This window comes from Falco peregrinus, chromosome 5 (assembly GCF_023634155.1).
Source record: "Falco peregrinus isolate bFalPer1 chromosome 5, bFalPer1.pri, whole genome shotgun sequence".
NCBI lineage: Eukaryota > Metazoa > Chordata > Aves > Falconiformes > Falconidae > Falco > Falco peregrinus.
In genome coordinates, this window is record NC_073725.1 from 78,464,179 (window position 1) to 78,482,671 (window position 18,493).

The following is an 18,493-nucleotide window of genomic DNA, read 5'->3' on the forward strand; positions in this document are numbered from 1 at the left end:
TCTTCCCAGCAGCTCTCCACCTCCCTTTGTAATCCCAGAGCCTCACGATTGCCTAAACACAATGTCTCCAAGATGAGACAGTTGCACTGGATACATCAGCCAGGAGGAGTACGGGCTTCGCGGCCCCACCGCTGAGCACCCAGCCTGCCCGCACCCTGGGTCCCAGCGCGACTTGGCGGGGGGCGCTGGAAGCTCGGGCCACCCCGCCCCGGGAGAGGAGCTGGAGAAGGATCTGGCACGCCGGGATGAGGGAACCTGGTTTTGGGACGGAGCCTTAGAGAGCGGCTCTCCCTCCGCCCCCGCCCCGCCCCGCCCCCGCGGTGCGGTCCCGGCGGGCCGCGGCACCGAGCGGCGGTGAGTGCGCGGGGTGGGGACCGAGCGACCCCCGGAGCGGCACCGCTCCTGCACTGCGCCCCGGGACCGCCTGGCCCGGCGGGGCTGTGCGGGGCTGTGCCGGTTTATGCGGGGCTGTGCGGGGCTGTGCGGGGCTGTGCCGAGCTGTGCCGGAGCTGTGCGGGGCTGTGCGGGGCTGTGCCGGAGCTGTGCCGGAGCTGTGCCGGAGCTGTGCCGAGCTGTGCGGGGCTGTGCCGGGCTGTGCGGGGCTGTGCCGGAGCTGTGCCGGGCTGTGCGGGGCTGTGCCGGGCTGTGCGGGGCTGTGCCGGAGCTGTACCGGAGCTGTGCCGAGCTGTGCGGGGCTGTGCCGGGCTGTGCGGGGCTGTGCCGGAGCTGTGCGGGGCTGTGCGGGGCTGTGCCGGGCTGTGCGGGGCTGTGCCGGAGCTGTGCGGGGCTGTGCGGGGCTGTTCGGGGCTGTGCGGAGCTGTGCCGAGCTGTGCGGGGCTGTGCCGGAGCTGTGCCGGGCTGTGCGGGGCTGTGCCGAGCTGTGCGGGGCTGTGCCGGGCTGTGCGGGGCTGTGCCGGAGCTGTGCCGGAGCTGTGCCGGAGCTGTGCGGGGCTGTGCCGGAGCTGTGCGGGGCTGTGCGGGGCTGTGCCGGGCTGTGCGGGGCTGTGCGGGGCTGTGCCGGAGCTGTGCCGGAGCTGTGCCGGAGCTGTGCCGAGCTGTGCGGGGCTGTGCCGGGCTGTGCGGGGCTGTGCCGGAGCTGTGCCGGGCTGTGCGGGGCTGTGCCAGAGCTGTGCGGGGCTGTGCCGGGCTGTGCGGGGCTGTGCCAGGCTGTGCGGGGCTGTGCAGGGCTGTGCGGGGCTGTGCCGAGCTGTGCCGGAGCTGTGCGGGGCTGTGCGGGGCTGTGCCGGAGCTGTGCCGAGCTGTGCGGGGCTGTGCCGGGCTGTGCGGGGCTGTGCCGGAGCTGTGCCGGGCTGTGCGGGGCTGTGCCGGGCTGTGCGGGGCTGTGCCGGAGCTGTACCGGAGCTGTGCCGAGCTGTGCGGGGCTGTGCCGGGCTGTGCGGGGCTGTGCCGGAGCTGTGCCGGAGCTGTGCGGGGCTGTGCCGGGCTGTGCGGGGCTGTGCGGTGGACGGCTCAGGCTGAGCCCACTATCGTCTTTAGTGCCATTTAGCGTTAATTCCCGTGGAATAAATTTGACTCAGGGAAATAACAATTAGCACAGACACTGTACAACTTCCCATGTTCCCACAAGTCTCAGGCTTTCAAACACAAACCCACACGCTTTGTCCCTTTGCAGTTGCTGTTACGCATCTTGATTAACGTCGAAGAAATACAGGGAGGAAAAATTATGGGTCTTTAAGGCTGTTACATGTCACTGGTGTTTCTGTGTTTCCTAACAAGATTCTTCTTTTCTCCCTGCCCTGACTTTTAAAGGAGCTGAGCTAGGAAATCTCTTGTCCAAGCCGTACCCTTCTCTGATTTTTGTGGGATTGCTGCTCTGCTCTGCAAACCAGAACTCCCTGGAGAAGTGTGCCTGCCTCTGCCTGTGAGCATCCTACTCGGAGGCCTTACCTTGCTGTTGTGCAACAGCCAAGTGGTGGCAGCTTCCTTCTGTGCTCCGTTTGTGCCTGTGGAAAGAACAGACCCCCCTCTCCTCTAGATTTGACCTGAACCAAAAATCCCAGCCTTCTTCATGGGAGCTATCTGGCACGTTGGATTGGTGGTACTTGTCTACATCTGGTTTCCCAAGGCTGCTGCCCAGAATCTCATAAAAAACCCCAGGGACCAGAGAACAGAGCATACCCTTTTAATTAATGAAGTCAATGCTGACAGCCCAGGAGAGGACACTTCAGAGTTTGTGGAGCTCTATCACACCAGTGGTCAAACAGCCCGCTTGGATGGCTACTATCTGGTCTTCTACAATGGCAATGGAAACCGAGCCTACAAAGTTTTGAACCTCCAGGGCAAAGTTACTAACAACCAAGGGCTCTTTCTCATCGGCTCCTCTTCTGTGAACCCTGCTATAGTTATTCCTAAGAACACTATCCAGAATGGCCCTGATGCAATTGCTGTCTACTATGGAAAAGGGAACTACAAGGAAGGCATGAGTGTCACAAGTTATGGACTGGTAGATGCTTTGGTCCATAAGACTAAGACAACAGACAGGGCAGATACACTGGTCAGGGTACTGACCCCTGGCAGAGAAGCTTTCCTGGAGGATTCCACCTTCAGGACCGTGGATGAGTCAATAGAAAGGTGCCATGGAGAAGATTCTCAGTGGATCTTCCAAGTGGCCATGCCCACCCCAGGCACAGACAACCACTGCATGCTGACTTCTCAGCTGAACGCATCTGCTGTCGTGATCAGTGAGGTCCTTCCTGCCTCTTCTTCTGAAGAGTTTGAGTTTATAGAGCTTCAGGGTCCGCACTCCACCCTGCTGAGGGACATTGTTCTGGTGCTAATCGATGGTCGTACCAAAGACATTTATTTCACCATAGACATTCATGGCAAAACCTCACTGGATGGGCTATTCCTGATCGGTCCAGCACAAAGCACAGCCCCAGGTAAGCACTGCAGTTTGGTGACTACCTCAGAGCTGGGGGAGCAAACAGCCAAGTCTGGGGCAGGAGGGTGCTGTCATTTTTTATTAGTGTTTGGCATCTGAGACATCAGTGAAAATGTGACTCAGAACACCATGGCAGATAAAAAAGCAAAACAAATGTTAGAAATTATTGGAAAAGGAATTACATAAAGCAAATAAAACATTAGAAGTTACTAGGAGAAGAGGAAAGAATGGAGGGCATCTTTTATGCCGCTGTGTAAATTCATGGTTTGCTTGTATCTTTAATTATGTCTTGTGTGGTACAATACCTTAATCTCAGAAAGGATGTATTAGAATTGGAGACATTCAGAGAAGGTCAGCTAGGATGGACGGCACTCTGGAAATGTGTCCACAGAAGAAATAACTAAGTACACCTAGAAAAGGGAAAGCTTAGGAGGGCCCTGACAGAAGTTTCAGAAATGTGAGTGGCCTGGGGAAAGCGGGCAGGGCTCGATTTACCTTTTCTTGTGGTGCAAGAACTAAAGAGCATCAGAAGATGCCTGCCATAGGACCCTGGCTGTGCCACACCTCCCTGCAGTGTCCCCTTTCTCTCTGTGTGTCTCGGTGGCCATTCACAGCAGGTCCACTCTCTTCTTAAAAAAGCACAAGGGTTTTTCTTCCATTGCACCATGTGCAAATGTAGCTCACACGTGTATTGGCTGTGTGAAGCTGTGATCTAAACTTCCTCCCAGCGTTCAAAATTTCTTCCAGGCCACCACAAGAGGAAGAAAAATCCTGTTATTTGGGGCACCTCAAAAGCAGACTTTGGCAGCTGCAGACACTGTCTCTGTAGATGTCTTGTGTAATTCACTGACTCATGATTTCTGAGTCAGGGAGCATACTTATCCCTTACAAAGCTGGTTCCCATAAAAATAAAAATACTTTTGCAATGAAAGCTTTTTTTTTTTTTTTTAAAGCAGATGAGCTCCTTTTGACAATTCAAACTGCTCCAAATACTCTCTCACCACCAGCAGAAGAGCTGATTGTCCACTTGAGCCCTGCTTTTCTCACCAGGAAAGGTTCTCTGCTCTTACCTCTTGGTGAGCTGGGGCTGTTAGCAGTCAAGAGCTAAGGCAGCTCAAAGCAAGCAATGTGAAAGCACAATCAGCTTGCAGACTAAGCAGGAAATCTCTAAGCCTTACATTTAACTCTTCCTCAAGGCTCACCCAAATCAAGAAGGTGACTTTGGCATTTTTTCCCAGTGAGGCTTTGTCAAGATGTCTCAAGCATATTGCACACACATTTTTCTGGGTTTTTGCCCAAAAGCACTCAATGACACTGTGTCTTTTCATTTTATTCATCTTAAAAGGATGCTTTTGTAGTGACTCCATGCTACGCACCCTGGGAGAGGTTGATTTAACCCTCTTCACTCTTCACAGTGGCCACTTCAGATTTGGGACAGGAACTTTTAAAATAGACCTGGCTGTTAGTCCTGCCTTTGTACAACTTCTCTGCCTGTTGCTGCAGAGTATTTAAAGCTGTGAGAGCACCAGAGCAAAACTCCTCCCTTGACAGATGACAGTGTGAAAACTTCCATTTGAATCATGGGACAGTTTGGGTTGGAAGGGACCTTAAAGATCACCTAGTTCCATCGCCCCGCCACAGGCAGGGACACCGTCTGCTAGAGCAGGTTGCTCAGAGCCCCATCTTACCTAAGCTTGAACATGTCCAGGGATGGAGCATCCGCAACTTCTATGGGCAACATGTTCCAGCATCTCACCAACCTCATGGTAAAACTTTTCTTCTTTATTCTTCTAATCTAGATCTACCCTCTTACATTTTAAAACCATTACCCCTCCCCCTATCAGTACAAGCTCTGGGAAGAGTCTGTCCCAATCTTTCTTATAAGCTGCTTTTAAGTATTGAAAGGCTGCAAGAAGGTAATCCCAGAGTCTTCTCTTCTGCATGCTGAACAACCCCAGCTCTCTCAGCCTTTCTTCATGGGAGAAGTTCTTCCACCCCTTGGATCTTTTTTGGGGCCCTCCTCTGGACCTGCTCTTACAGGTCCATGTCTGCCTTGTGCTGTGACACCCAGAGCTGGATGCAGTGCACCAGGTGGGGTGTCACAAAAGCGGAGTAGAGCGGGAGGATCACCTCCCTCAACCTGCTGGCCACGCTGCTTTTGATGCCACCTGGGCTGTGAGCGCACATTGCTGGCTCATGTCCAGCTTTGTGTCCACCAGTATCCCCAGTTCCTTCTCTGCAGGGCTGCTCTCTATCCATTCATCCTCCAGCCTGTACTGATACTGGGCATTGCCCTGACCCAGACGTAGGACCTTGCACTTGGCCTCATTGAACTTCCTAAGGTTCACATGGGCCCACCCCTCCAGCCTGTCAAAGTCCCTCTGGATGCCATCGCTTCCCTGAAGCGTATCACCTGCGTCACTCAGCTTGGTGTCATCCGCAGGCTTGCTGAGGGTGTGCTCACCGCCTGTGTCATTAATGACCATGTTGAACTGTACTGGTCCCAATACAGACCCCTGAGAGACACCACTGGTTACTGCTCTCCATATGGGCATAGATCTGTCAACTGCAACTCTTGGGATGTGGCCATCCAGCCAGTTCCTTATCCGCTGAATAGTTCATCCATCGAGCCCAAATCTCTTCAGTTTAGTGACACGGATGCTGTGTGGGGCCACATTAAAGGCCTTGCAGCAATCAAGACAGGCGACATCAGTTGCTTTTTCCTTACCCTCCAATGCAGTCACTCCATTGTAGAAGACCACCAGATTAGTCAGGCAGGGGAAAAATGGTCCCCTGGCAGGGGTGCACTGGGCTAAGGTACAGGACTGCCCTGTAGCGTGCAGGCGCCCTGGTGGCACTTCCCAAGGGATAACCACTTCTCCTTACCCTTCCGCCTCTCACATGATTCCTTCTTTAACGTTTGTTCCCTGAAGCTGGTCACGCAGGGAGAAGTATTGAAACATCAGCAATCTGCTGCTTTTTAATGTCCTCAGCAGCTCTTGCTGGGTGCTGGGGAAGTAACTTGTGAAGGGAACAGCAAATACGAGGAAGGAGATTGGGAAGCTCATGAAGCAGGGGAACTGCACCAAACCTCAACCTTAATTCTGTATGCTGGTATCTTGGGCCTTTGCTGAGTACGTGTGTTGTGTATGTGTAGTGTTCGTGTTTGTAAAAACCATGGACTTTAAATGCTAGAATAAAATGTAGATTCTTAAACATTTTTGTGTACTATTAAAGTAACTAACATGAAAGGTTAGTGGATTTTACAGACCTCTTTTAGAATTAAAAATTTACTTTGCTGCAAAGTCACATCAGCGCTTGCTTTCCAGTTCTCCTGCTTAGGCATGAATCAGCTCCTCTGTTCGCAGAACCGAAATAGCAGGACGAGCTCAGCTCAGATTTCCCCCTCCAGCTTCCTCCCTGCTGTGGATCTGGCCATGAACGGGGAAATTCAGGCTGAGTGAACATGAGAAGTGCTAGTGAGCAGAGAGATGGGGTAACAGATGCCAAATTTGCAATAACGGAACAACCCCAGCCACTTTCCCAGCTCCTGTGTCCAGCCCTCCAGGGCTGAAGAGATGCTGGTTTTCTACACGGGCTCTCACTCACGTGTTGCTCATGTGCCATCATTGTTCCTTTCCTTGCTGGTGTGTAGTGGATCTGACGTTCCCGGAGAACACCAGCCGTCCTGTCCTCGGGGCTGGCCCCAGTGCCATTGCCCTCTACAGAGGCAACAGCAGCAGTTTTGTCCCGGGGAAGGCGCTGCCGGTGGCCAGCCTGCTGGATGCCTTTGTGTATACGAGACACGAGGAGCCGAACCCGGAGCTGCTGGAGATCCTGACCCCTGGCAGACCTGCCTACAAGGAAAAGCGGTGAGGGGCTTCTCGCTGGGAGGAGGGTTTGGCACCGGAGTTTCCCTTGCCTGCTGGGGTCCCCCCTGCCCCAAACCCTGGTCAGGACTGGAAGGCAAGTGCCACCCCCAGACCAGGGTCTCCTCGGTGCTATCAAGCCCCAGCTTACTTTCTGCCACCTGCTCTGAGTTTGCCACTGTCCCCCTCTCTGCACTAGTCCTGTTACAGCTGCTGAAGTACTTGAGGAGGAATTTTCTTACCAAATGATTGCTGTTCATTATTTTATAATGTTAATTTTTTTTTTTAATTAAAGTGTAGCGGTCACTATAATTTTTCCAGTTCTGCTTTATACAAGAAAAGGTTTTTCTTAGGTTCAGGATGGAATTTCAGGCCAAAGTGAGGGCAAGGGAGGGACTTCAGTATCACTCGCCTGACCCAGGAAGAAATCCCTGCCTTGCTTCGTCCAGACCAAGGGCTGGAAGCGGGGTTACCGTTCATCCCAGGTTGAGCCACTTCCTATTAGGGATTTGGGTTTCTTTTTGTCTTTGTGGGTTAGGGGAACCTTTAGTAACCTTAGACTTTTGTGAGACATGAGAACTGTTTCCTTCACATTTTAGGCATGCTCTACTAATGGGAGAAAGGGGAGAGCAGAGTGGGTAAAGCACAGTGGAGCAGGTGGAGGAGCGGAGGCAGCAAGGTGCCATGCACATGAGATGGGGTGGGGTGTGCAGAACTGGCCAATAAGCAAAAAAAAAAATAAATGTCTGGCCACGCTCTCGTCTGCAGTTTTGATGGCAAAGCACGAGATTTGACCTCTGCGTATAACTGCCAACTAAATACCTATGTCCTGGCTCCGTAGCTGGTGGGAGATTCACCCTTTCTGGATGGCCCTGTGAAAAGACCATTTGAGACTACATGGAGTCAATCGTATCAGGAAAGGGTGTAGTTTACTCCCATGACAGGGTCACCGCTTATAGCATATTCCTATTCCTCCCTTTGCTCGTCTTTCTTCCACTTGTGAAACGAAATCTCCTACTCGTCCCGTAAGGAGGTGGTCCTGTTCCCTGAGGAGCTCTGAGCAGCTCTGCTCTGTGCAGCTCCTCACAGTGGGGCTTCATAGAATCATAGAACAGTTTGGGTTGGAAGGAACCTTCAAAGGTCATCTAGTCCAACCCCCAATCGTCCTCTTCGCCTTTGAGTTGAGGGCCCTTGCTCAAGCATTTCACCCTCCGGTGCTGCCTTCCCAGTTTGTCTAGCTGCACCCCACCGCTCTTCCCAGTGGTCCCAGGGTGAGCCTGAGGGTGTCTGTACTGTCTTGTCAGTCTTCACATCAGTCAAAAAACCAGCCAGTGCTAGAAGAGAAAAGGTTGGGTGAAGGCCATGATCTTTCTCCAGATTTAGTGAGCTCTTGGGCTTTTTTTTGAGAGAGGGAAGTACTGATGAGGCTGGGATATCTCTCCAAACCTTGTGAAGGGAGAAGACTCATAAGTGCATGGTTCTTCCCTCTGGTGCGGAAAGGTGTGACTGGTGGGTGAAGAGCACTCAGGTCCCTGGCTGACAAGTCGTGTTTTCCTGCATTTCCATGTCCGTCTCTTGCAGGCACCCGCTGGGAGGTATGTCCATGAGCCAGTGCAGCTGCTGCTCTGTGACCCGGGACTCCTTGTCCTACATCCCCAGCAGGCCCACCCCTGGCAAGTTCAATGATTGCCCCAGCAAACGCTTCAGCCAGACTCTCTCCTTCTGCCTCCATGTAGCAGGTGGGTATTAGCTATTTCTGCTCTGTAGGCAGGACCTCCTCAGGACAAGAGCATGTGCACCAGGCCAGAGATGTCCAGGAAGGCCACCCGGAGCCGTGCTGGGCTGTGTGAACATAGCACCAAAGGGAATGCAACCAGGACATCTGGCAATTTTCTGCAGTATTTTTCTTCATGGCATCCCATGCCAAGTTGAGCTCCTCCTGTCTTCCTTACCCCACCCAGCTGCTTGTGGTGAAGAGAAGCCTTTTCCGGCTCTCTGAGTGATAAGCAGGAGCTGAGCTGTACCCATCCAGAATGAGCTGGATCCCGTGACTGAGGTTGTACTGGCTGGGTAGCAGTTGGGTTTTGTTTCCTAGATTGCCAGGAGTGGCTCCTGAAGTCAGAAGACATCCTGATGGCTCTGGTCCAGGCCCTTGATGGATCCTGCAGCTGTGGAGTCTCTGCTGCCCACTTCAGAGGTGAGCTAGGCAGGAGTGGGGCAGACCGGGGGCCACCTGTGGTTAATGCCCATTTGCTTCTGATTTTCAGTCCTGTGTTTCCCTGTTGCACATGTCCTCCTGGCTTGGATCCCAGCTAATTTGAACTTGGTGCCAATGGCAGAAATGTTGAATGTTAGGTAGAACATGGTGCTGGTCTTCCATGTTCCACAGAGCGCTCCCATCTGCAGCTCCACCAACACACATCAGTGCTCATCTGCAGACCACCAGCTATTTTGACCTTGAGCATTTGCAGTCAGACAGGTGTGGCAACAGGGCTGACATCTTGACTATGAGTTTGTTGCCTGTTTGACCTTCTGATCCATATGAACTAAGCCAAGCTGCAGCAGAAATGCAAGTGGACTTACTGGTCTGTGTTGCTTTTCTGATATCCCTACTAGGTTAGCGGCGAGTGTGACTAGCGCATGGAGGCACGTGAAGAGCCATGACTTTGCAGCCTGCTTTGTCAGCAGCCTTATGTTTATCTTATGTTTAGACCCCTACCAAAGAGACCATTCTGCTCACTGCTGGAGCTGCAAGGCTTCAGAAGGATGAAGCTGGTATCTGGGTGTGCTGTGTGACTTGGTCCTGGGATGCAGAGGGCATCCAGCATTGTGTAGATGCCATGAGCTGCCCTGAGTCAGTCTGACCAGGAGGGCCATGGTGGCAGAGATGAGCTGGTGAACTCTGTCCCTTCCAGTAGAAAGTAGGTCTTCTGCAGTGTGGGGAAACTGAAGCAGTTCTCTGCTTGCCTCTGCAGAGCCAAAGGCAGTCTGCCAGGACCTGGGACTTGTGTTCACTACACTACTGACTGCTAAGTCAGAGGACGAGCTAAGCAGCCTGCTGCTAGCCTTCAAGACCTTCCTAGAGACACCCAGACTTCTGAGTTTTGACAGAAGGAACATCACAGCAGAAAGCTCCTGCTCCAAGGATATTAATGTGCCAGACTTGCCTCCAGGTACCAGACATCATTCTTGCAGGTTGGGGCATACGATGTGTTCGCGGGTGGACATGCGGCTCTAGCCCTCCTAGAGGGAGATGTCCCTCCCTCTGTTCCCTAGCTCAGGCAAAGAACCCTTCCAATTCCATCGCATCCAGTCACTAGAGCCCATATTGCTCATTACCTGGAATAACAGCAAGCTCTGTTGTTACAGCTGGTATTAGCCAGAGTATTGCCAGGGCTCTTCTAAGGAGTACAGAGCACACAGACGATAAAAATCTGATCCAGCATCCTCAGTCCTCTGCTGAATTTGGTCTCACCCCAAGAAAATAGTGTGCAACACCGTGTTGTTTCCCTGGGGCTCTGTGCTTAAGCCTGTATTTGTGACATTTTGGTTTCCAAGGTGTCCCATCAGAGATGCCAGAAGGGACTCAAGAGCCCTCTGTGCAAGTGGCCAAGCTACTCATCAATGAGGTGAACCCAGACAACCCAGGGGGAGGTGAGGATGCAGAGTACATTGAACTCTTCTACACTGGACGGACATGCTTTGACCTCCAGGGATACTGGTTGGTCCTCTACAATGGTAAAAATAGCCAGGCCTACCGGGTGTTGGACCTCTCTGGACACCACACAGATGAGCGGGGTTACTTCTTGGTGGGGAGCAGCACTGTGAGGCCAGCACCCACGATCAGGCTGCCCCCCAACACCATCCAGAATGGGGCGGATGCTGTGGCTCTCTACTACAGCAACAGCACCCGCTACGTGGTGAACATGGCTGTGACCGCAGAGGGGCTGGTGGATGCTGTGGTGTACACATCCCGAAAGGCAGAGAAGGCAGACCAGCTGGTCAAAGTGCTGGTACCAGGGCAGAGCATCTTGTATGAAAATGATTCTCACAGTACTGAGGACGAGTCTCTGAGCCGCTGCCACAGTTTGAGCACAAAACTCCAGAGCAGCTTCCAGGTGGGTTGATGGGAGATGTCTGTTCTCCATCCATAGTCGCTGGGAGGGCAGCGGTCGTGTTTCAGTATGTCCTTTATTTGGGAGAGCAGGGTGTTCTGGTGAGCAGCATCTATCTGCTGCTGTCTGCTGCCACTGTCACCAGCCCTCACCAGCTGCCTGTTGCTGGCCGGGTAACAGCTCCTTGCCCTGTGCAGCATGGCTCAGAGCCAGGAGATCCCTGAAGACAGCTCACAGGCCACCAGCCCCAGAACCAGGGAGTCTGCTTTTGGGCAGCAGCCTGGACTCTCAGGTTACCCTGAGCCAGATGTGGAGCCACCTCTTCACCCCTGCTTGTTGGGTACCACATTTGGGATGTGTGGCCCAGCATGCCGTGACCCCGAAACCCAGCTTTCTGCAGGGCTGATGGGTGAAGGATGTGCCTCGACCATGGCTATGATTGATTTTTGTTAATTTGTCTGAACCATTCTTTTTTATTTCAAAATGTCTAGTTTCAGACAGTCCCTCTGAAGGAACACTGCAGGCTATCTATGCTTGTCCTGCACAAAGCTGGATAAGGGAGGGCTTTGCTGCTCCACTGCTGATGCCTGCTGGGATCAGGCCAGCGCAGGGCAATAAAACCAGCAGGGTGTGCTCAGGTCCAAAGCTGGGGCAATAAAACTGCTCTAGAAGCAGAAGAGGTCTGCAGGCAGAGGGGCGTGCATCCGCAGCGGGAGAGACCCACAAGGAAGTGATGCTGTGGGTGGAAGCATGAGTGGCAGAAGTGCCTCTGGCAGTAGGGCAAGAGAATTGTTCCTAGCCCCGAGGGTGGAAGCCAAGGCAGCCGTGCGGATGTGTGCTGGTGGGACTGAGCAGCCAGGACCATGGGTGAACATGTGGTGGGAGTGTGGGGCAGAACCACCAAGTCCTTGTCGGGCCTCACCAGGGAGCTGTAGGAGGCACAAACAAGAAGCAAGAAGGTGAGCAGCCATCGCTCCACCTGAAGAAAGGGGAGCAGCAGCAGTGGCAGCAGCTTCTGTGTCTCCCCGCAGGTGACTGTGGTGACGCCGCTGGGGGAAAACTTCTGCAGCAGCTCCTCGGTGCCTGTTCCTCCTGCTGTCAGCATCAGCGAGCTGTGCCTGGCCGGCAGCTCTACCCCCTACCGCTTTGTTGAGCTGGAGGGGAAGCCTGGCAGCAGCCTGGCAGGGCTCAGCCTGGTCTTCTTCTCAGGGAAGGAGGGCAAGGCACGTGCCAGCGTCCCACTGAAGGGCACCATCGGAGCCACGGGGCTGTTTGTGTTTGCACTGGATGGAGAGCATGGGCACGGTGAGGCTGATGACACAGCTTGTGGTCTGTCTTCAAACAAATGGGCAGGTGGCTGAGCAGCTTTGAGGAAAGGGATGGAGGAGGGTGTGCAGCATGCGGAACAACTCTTCCTTGCCTTTCCTGTCCTTTATTCCTGTTTTTTCTGTATTTATTCTGCCTGGGCTGTTTCATCGCACTCCAGCTAAGAAGGTGGTTAATCCTCCTCCGTGCCTCTGCCAAGCTCCCCGTGCAGGGCAGAGGGACTGGGAGGACTGGAAGCTCCTCCTGCTGGTGCCAAGACAAGGGGGCTTTCAGGAGAAGAAGGGTCCACCAGGACTGTGGGTGGACCACCGTTCACTGATGCCATGTTCATTGATGCTCACTGAGCCCTGCAGTGCTGCTGCCTCCTCCTGGTCTTGAGGTGGTGTTTCCTCCGCACGTTCGTTTACTCTGATTTATTTTTTGTTTGCCTTAAATTCTGGCTGGGCTCCATGAAGAGGACTCTGCATCTCAGAGGAACCTTGATCTTTTTGTAAACCTATGTTCACAGCAAGCAGGCACTTCTTTACAGCTTTACTTGGCCTCAGTCACCACCATTATTTTGTTTCCCATTTCTGTTCTTGGAGTTCTCCTCGTTACCAGCTTGTCCTGTAAGGCTCAAGGCTCAGCCTAATACTGTCCAGATGTTCATCCCACCTATTCCCCTGGCATTTCCAGATGGGACAAACCTGACTTTCAAGGACATCTCTGCTGCTAGTGAAGCTTCCAGCGCTATTGCTGTGTACAGCACCAGCTTGATTCCTAGTGGCGTGAAGGCGACATCAGAGCACTTGGTGGATGCTTTGGTTTACATGTGTGAGCCCAGCACAGCTGGAGGACACTTGGACTTCCTTGGACCATCTTACACTGTGCCCTGCAAGGCTGACAGGTGAGGTCGCTTCTCTGGGAAAATGTCTGTGGGTTCCCTGTGCCCAGAGCCTCTGGGTGGCATGTCACTGAGCTTGCTGCCTCCTCCTGCCTCCTGTACAGCTGAACAATTCACTAGCACTGCGATGGGAAGCAGACAGGAGGGTAGCACACAGCAGTGGAAAATGTTTCCCCACCCTTGGTGTAGGGAATTGAACTTTGTTCCTCCACTGCTCACTTCACTTGCTTCCCCCAAGGGATATGTATGGCGCGACATGAAGGAATGCAGCCTTTACAGATAGCTGCTGTATATGCTTCTTTTCAAAACTTTTTCTTTGAAAAAACCCAACCAAACAACACACCAAACAAAAAAGAATATCCCTGTGAGCAGCCAAACAGAACAAAACCTTACTTCCCTTTCACTCCCAGGTGGAGTCAACAACACATAGGACCGAGCCTTCCTCTTGGTGGGAATACTAGCAGAGTGCCTCCTGTCCACAAGAGCACGTCTGTTAATTAAATTTGTCATCCTCAAGTCCTCTCCCCAGGTGTCCCATCTGGTGTGACAACCTGGAAGTTCTGCGTTCACAGCCTCCCCTACGAGCATGCATGCACAGGGTGCAACCCCACGTGTGTGGTTGTCCTGGGAAACTGCGATCTCCAGGGCAGCAGTTCAGTGGGAGAGCTCACACGGGCTGGCTCCAGGCAGCCTCTGTCAGTCCAGTCCTGAATGACCGCATTCAGAAAAGCTGGTCCCTCACACCGTGACCAAGTTCCTAAGCCCTGGTGTGGGGATGGAAGCAAATGGTTCAGTGAAATGCAGGGGCAGGTATTGTGTAGCTTGGAAAACTCATTATACTGGAGGACAAACTTAATTTTGGGAGGCTGGGTGTAATGAGGCAGCAATGTTACTCCTGCAGATACCTGTCAGACCAATTAGGTTTGCTCTGGCCAAGCCCAGGTCGTCTCCAGGTGGTGGGGTTGGCTGGCCCCATCTCTGTGATGGCTCTGTGAAGGCTGATCTCAAGCTCCAGCTCCAACAAACCCTCCGTCAGCTGCAGCAGTGTCAGGAACTGGGGCCTTGGGGGGCTTGTGGTTGGAGGTGGGAAGAATGGTACATGCCGTGTTGGTGAGCTCTAACCTCCTCTTCTGCGGACAGGCTCATGTCCCTGAGCCGTTGCACCAGTGGCAATGCCAGCACAGAACTGCAGTTTGCCATCTCGGACCCTACCCCTGGGCTGCAGAACAGCTGTCCCCAGGACACTTTGGCGGTGGATCTCCACCTCTGCCTCCTGACACCCAGTGAGTAGAGCGGGGTGCCCCACTGGTGCAGGGTGGGAGGGCTGGGATGGTGGGCTGACCTCAGCTTCACATGGCATGGGAGGGGGATGCTGGCAGGGAGCCTGCTGCCTCCCAGCTGTGAAAGGGGATGCGCTGGGGGAGAGTTGGTACAGACCTGCGTGTGGATGTGATGCCACGTGCTCGCAGCTTCACCCTGTGCTTGTATGCAGGTGGCCACGTACTTCATTTGAGATGTCTCTGCTCAGATGGGGCCGAGCCCTGCTCAGGGTTTCTTTCTGCAGCATTAGATCCGCAGCACTGGCAGGAAAGTGCCCCCAGGCCTCTCATGATGGCAGGGACATGGTCAGGGAAACTGCCAAAACCCCCTCCTGTCTCAGCCCGTCCGGAGGGGCAGAGCAGTGTGGCTCAGCCCTAGCTCCGGAGCCAGCGAGCAGAAGTGCGGTGGGGTCTGCAGCCCCTGCAAAGGCCATGTTTGGGGCAGTCAGGACTTGGGTAAAGTGAAACAGAGGTTCTCCCTCCTCCTCCAGCCTCCTGAGAGGGACAAGTAGTGGACCTCTCCCTCTTCTCCCAGCATAAGACACCACTCTGTACTGGCCTGTATGGTGGGACACATGGGGCATGCCTCTTTCCCACTCCCCTGGGAGGCTGGTGAAGGAGCAAAGCTGGCACATGGTGTAGAAGGCCAGAAGTGAACACTCGCCCTGCAGCATGGGGGCAGAAGAGGATGGGATGCAGAGGAGGGTGGGAGGCAGGCTCTGGAGGAGCTTTGCTTCTGAGCTCAGGCATGAAGCCAAGTGTTTTGGAAGGGGCACGCGGCTGGGAGCTTATTAGTAGACCCAAGCTGCACGCGGAAAACCACATCTCCTTTTCCCCTAGACTGTTCCATGTGGACCCTGCACCACAGGAGGATGCTGGAAAGCTTGGGAAGGGCCTTGGTGAGCTCCCTAGAGGAGAAGTGTTCCTGTGGCGTCTCTCAGCTCTACCTGCAAGGTTGGTGCCCCGCTCCACTTGCAAGTGAGGGGGGCTGGAGGAGCAGTGGTGGGTACATGGGATTTCGGCACTGAGAGCAGGAGACAGCCTGACACAGGCTGCTTGCTCGAGGGGCTGTGAGGAATGGGCGTCTCTGACGATGCCTTTAGTTGTCTGCCAAACTGAATGTCCTAAACCCCCAAATTAAAAGGCTGCTTTGAGGGCTCTAGTTCTCAACTCTTTATCAGACTCTTTCAGCATTCTATACTTGCTTGAAGTACCTGGATCAAAAAGTTACTTCTGGAAGTCTTAGAGACCTACAGCTTTTGAGGGATGGGAAGAAATGTTTCTTGGTTTTTGGCTGATTTGTAAGGAAGTGAAGGCTTCACAGCCATGCTCTTCTCCCTTGCCCAAACACCTTTTAGACCCTTTGAACAATTTCGGACAACTCTCACCAATGGGTATAGATCATGAAGTTACAAAGTGTAGTACAAAGTATTCTGCTGGGCTGGGAGGACAACTCCAAGTCCCTTTTGTCACTGAAAGGTTGAGCATGTGTTCCAAGTTACCTGCAATACAGTGTGATTTCAGAGCAGTGGAAGAAGAGGGTGAAGAGCGTGGGATCAGGAGGTGTTACTGAGCAGGGCGTGAAGTCACAGGAGCAATGTGTTCCTGAACAGCTGGAGGGTTTCCAGCCACCCGACACCCACTGTTGTTTCTCTGCAGAGCTGAACCTGACCTGTGTGGGCTCCCTGGTGGAGGTCTGGGGCCAGCTGTGGGCTCGGCAGCCAGAGCAGCAGCAGTCCATCAAGACCTGGCACCAGGGCTTCCTGGCCAGCCCCCATCCTTTCTCCGTGGATGGGAGAGTGCTGAAAACCAGTCCTGAGTGCATCGCCCCAAAAAATGCACCGTCCGTGTCGCACAGCGGTGGTGAGTAGGAGGCAAAGCTGAGCACAGTGATCTGCTTTCAGCACAGTGCGCGGGGCTGGGGCACATCTCCGTGTGAGAGGGGCAATGCAGAGCAAGCCACCAGACTGGGCTTCACTGGGGAGCCCCCGCCTTCTGGAGCTGTTGGACACACAGCCAGAAGCCCTGAAGCCTGCTTGGAGCAGCAGGCTGGAGCTGGGCAGAGCTGGCATGCCACAAGGGGTGGCGTGGGGTGGAAGAGTGGCTTTCCACATCAGGAGACAGGGACAGCCCTGTTGTTGCCCAGAGAAGTTACGGGTGCCCTATCATTGCAAGTGTTCAAGGTCAGGCTGGAGAAGGCTTTGAGCAACCTGATCTAGTGAAGGATGTCCCCGCCCTTGGCAGGGGGTTGAACAAGATGACCGTTAAAGGTCCCTTCCAACCCAACTGGTTCTGCCACCCCCTGATTCTGTGACCTCCTGGTGACACCCCATGCTGGGAAGGGTGTCACAACACTCCATCTCTACCTTTGCACCCTCAGCTTCCTTCCAGGGCTGGGAAATCGCCTTGTTTGTCCTGGGATCTTTCCTGCTCATCTTCTTGTTGGTTGGCCTGGCATTTTACTTCATGAAAAGGTGAGAAACTGTCTTCCCATCTGCCTTGCATCTCTCACCCTCTCCTTCCCGGGTGCTTCCTTTGGAATTGCTGTACAGGGACTTGTTCCTTCACTCAGCTGAACATCTACATGCTGCATCCAAACACTCCAAGATGTTGCTCCTAATTTTTGCAGCAAAGTCCCTTTGCTTTTGATGCAGCAGACTGCGAGTTCTGCAGGAGGTTAAGATAACCACCAATACAACCACGGATAATGCTAGACATGTCAGTGGGCACAGTGTAAAGGCCATCAATCTTACAACACGCTGTGGTGGGAGAGCAGAAAGCTGAAGGCTCGTGGCACACGAGGGGCAGTGAGTGATGATGCTTTGGCCACAGGGAAGAACTCTTCCTTAGAGTAGGGTGAAAGCAATGGACCACTTAGGATTACCTTGATGGGAAACAGCTTCCACACGATTACATGACACCACGTTGGCATTTCCCAATGTTGTCAGCAGACAATCAGCAGCTTAACACTCAGGCCACATATTTTTTTTTAAACAGGCATTACAGTGGATGGGTTATTTAACCAGCCCAGGTGATTTATTTCCATTAATTTTTACCAGTCTTATCATTGGATAAGGGGGCTGATGTGCAAGAGTTAGAAATGAGGAAAGTTCTTAAAATACATTTGGGGAATAGAAAACTCAGTTTTATTTTTTAAAACTAATTTAAAAAATACTCTAAGTCAGATTTAGGGAAGCTCTTTGAGAAACCAGGGTGGTTTTAAGTTGATGTACTTGTGTCAGGTGATGGCAAGTGTTCTGCTCCTGTTTTTCCCTAAAACATTAACAGTGACCATAGGAAACTCTGTACCTGCTGAAGGCTGAAATGCAAAGCTGAGATGCAGATTAGCTACCTTGTGCGAAAGAGCAGAACAACTGAGCTTGCATTTTTCTTTGTTGCTTTTCAGACGTCCCCCAAATTACACCAACATCGAAATGAATGACTCTGGGGAGATTGCAGCAGACTTCTGATGCTCCGGGGCACAGCTGCAGGAGGGTCTAACAGCACTGGGGCCAGGCATGTGTCTCTGGGGTTGACAGAATGGTTGCAGAGCTCCCCCATCCACCAGGGTTTGCTGCAAGGACCTGCAAAATGCCCAGGTGTATTCGTATCTATATAGAGAGAGGTGTGTGTGTGTATACAAATACATTATTGAATTACTTCTACACTTTTAAATTTTGACCTCAGACTCAAGGAGTTCAAAGAAACAGGCTGGGGACAACTTCTAGGAAAAGTTTGTGCTGAGTGTGGTGACCAGAAAGAAAGAAGCCTGCTTGGCTGATGCAGAGGAAGGACATACTCTGTCTGTCTCCTCTTGAGATTCACTGCTGGGTGATGAACCAAGGCAACCCCCAGGCAGACCCTTCCACCCGGCAGGCAAGTCTAGTTTCTAGTCCCTCTGGAGTCTGCTGGTGCAGTGAAAGTACACGAGCCTCCCTCAAGCCCATCTTGTTCAGGCAAGGGGGTCCTCAGGATCGTGCCCCTCTCTGCCTGAGCAGCTCTGCACCACCAGCAAACTGCACGAGAGAGCCTAATGCACTCCCCAGTCCTCTTGCTGCTGGGGACCACAACCAGGAGGA

The 18,493-nt window shown here is 53.2% G+C and overlaps 1 protein-coding gene across 2 annotated transcripts; it reads left to right on the forward strand.

Moving 5' to 3' along the window:
- Nucleotides 1-199: 199 nt before the first annotated feature.
- LOC114013114 (uncharacterized) lies at nt 200-18,079 on the forward strand. 2 transcript variants are annotated; one of them, XM_055805357.1, is made up of 14 exons: nt 200-354; nt 1,771-2,900; nt 6,558-6,774; nt 8,353-8,510; nt 8,867-8,968; nt 9,747-9,944; nt 10,330-10,889; nt 11,918-12,191; nt 12,888-13,098; nt 14,236-14,378; nt 15,255-15,368; nt 16,074-16,277; nt 16,795-16,888; nt 17,821-18,079. In XM_055805357.1, the coding sequence occupies exons 2-14, from the start codon at nt 2,030-2,032 to the stop codon at nt 17,882-17,884; spliced, it is 3,210 nt and encodes a 1,069-aa protein (XP_055661332.1). In that variant the 5' UTR covers nt 200-354; nt 1,771-2,029; the 3' UTR covers nt 17,885-18,079. The 2 variants fall into 2 exon arrangements, with proteins under 2 accessions (XP_055661332.1, XP_055661333.1); XM_055805358.1 differs by lacking the exons at nt 200-354; nt 14,236-14,378; nt 15,255-15,368; ... (1 more) ...; nt 16,795-16,888; nt 17,821-18,079 and adding an exon at nt 13,200-14,226 and having other exon boundaries at nt 1,416-2,900.
- The last annotated feature ends 414 nt before the right edge of the window (nt 18,080-18,493 follow it).

Bases quoted from the DNA above. Each gene is read 5' to 3' on its own strand.
- LOC114013114 (XM_055805357.1), top strand. From the start codon at position 2,030: ATGGGAGCTATCTGGCACGTTGGATTGGTGGTACTTGTCTACATCTGG. The intron at 8,969-9,746 runs GTGAGCTAGGCA...TTGCCTCTGCAG, and splicing joins CTCTGCTGCCCACTTCAGAG to AGCCAAAGGCAGTCTGCCAG. The intron at 9,945-10,329 runs GTACCAGACATC...TTGGTTTCCAAG, and splicing joins TGTGCCAGACTTGCCTCCAG to GTGTCCCATCAGAGATGCCA.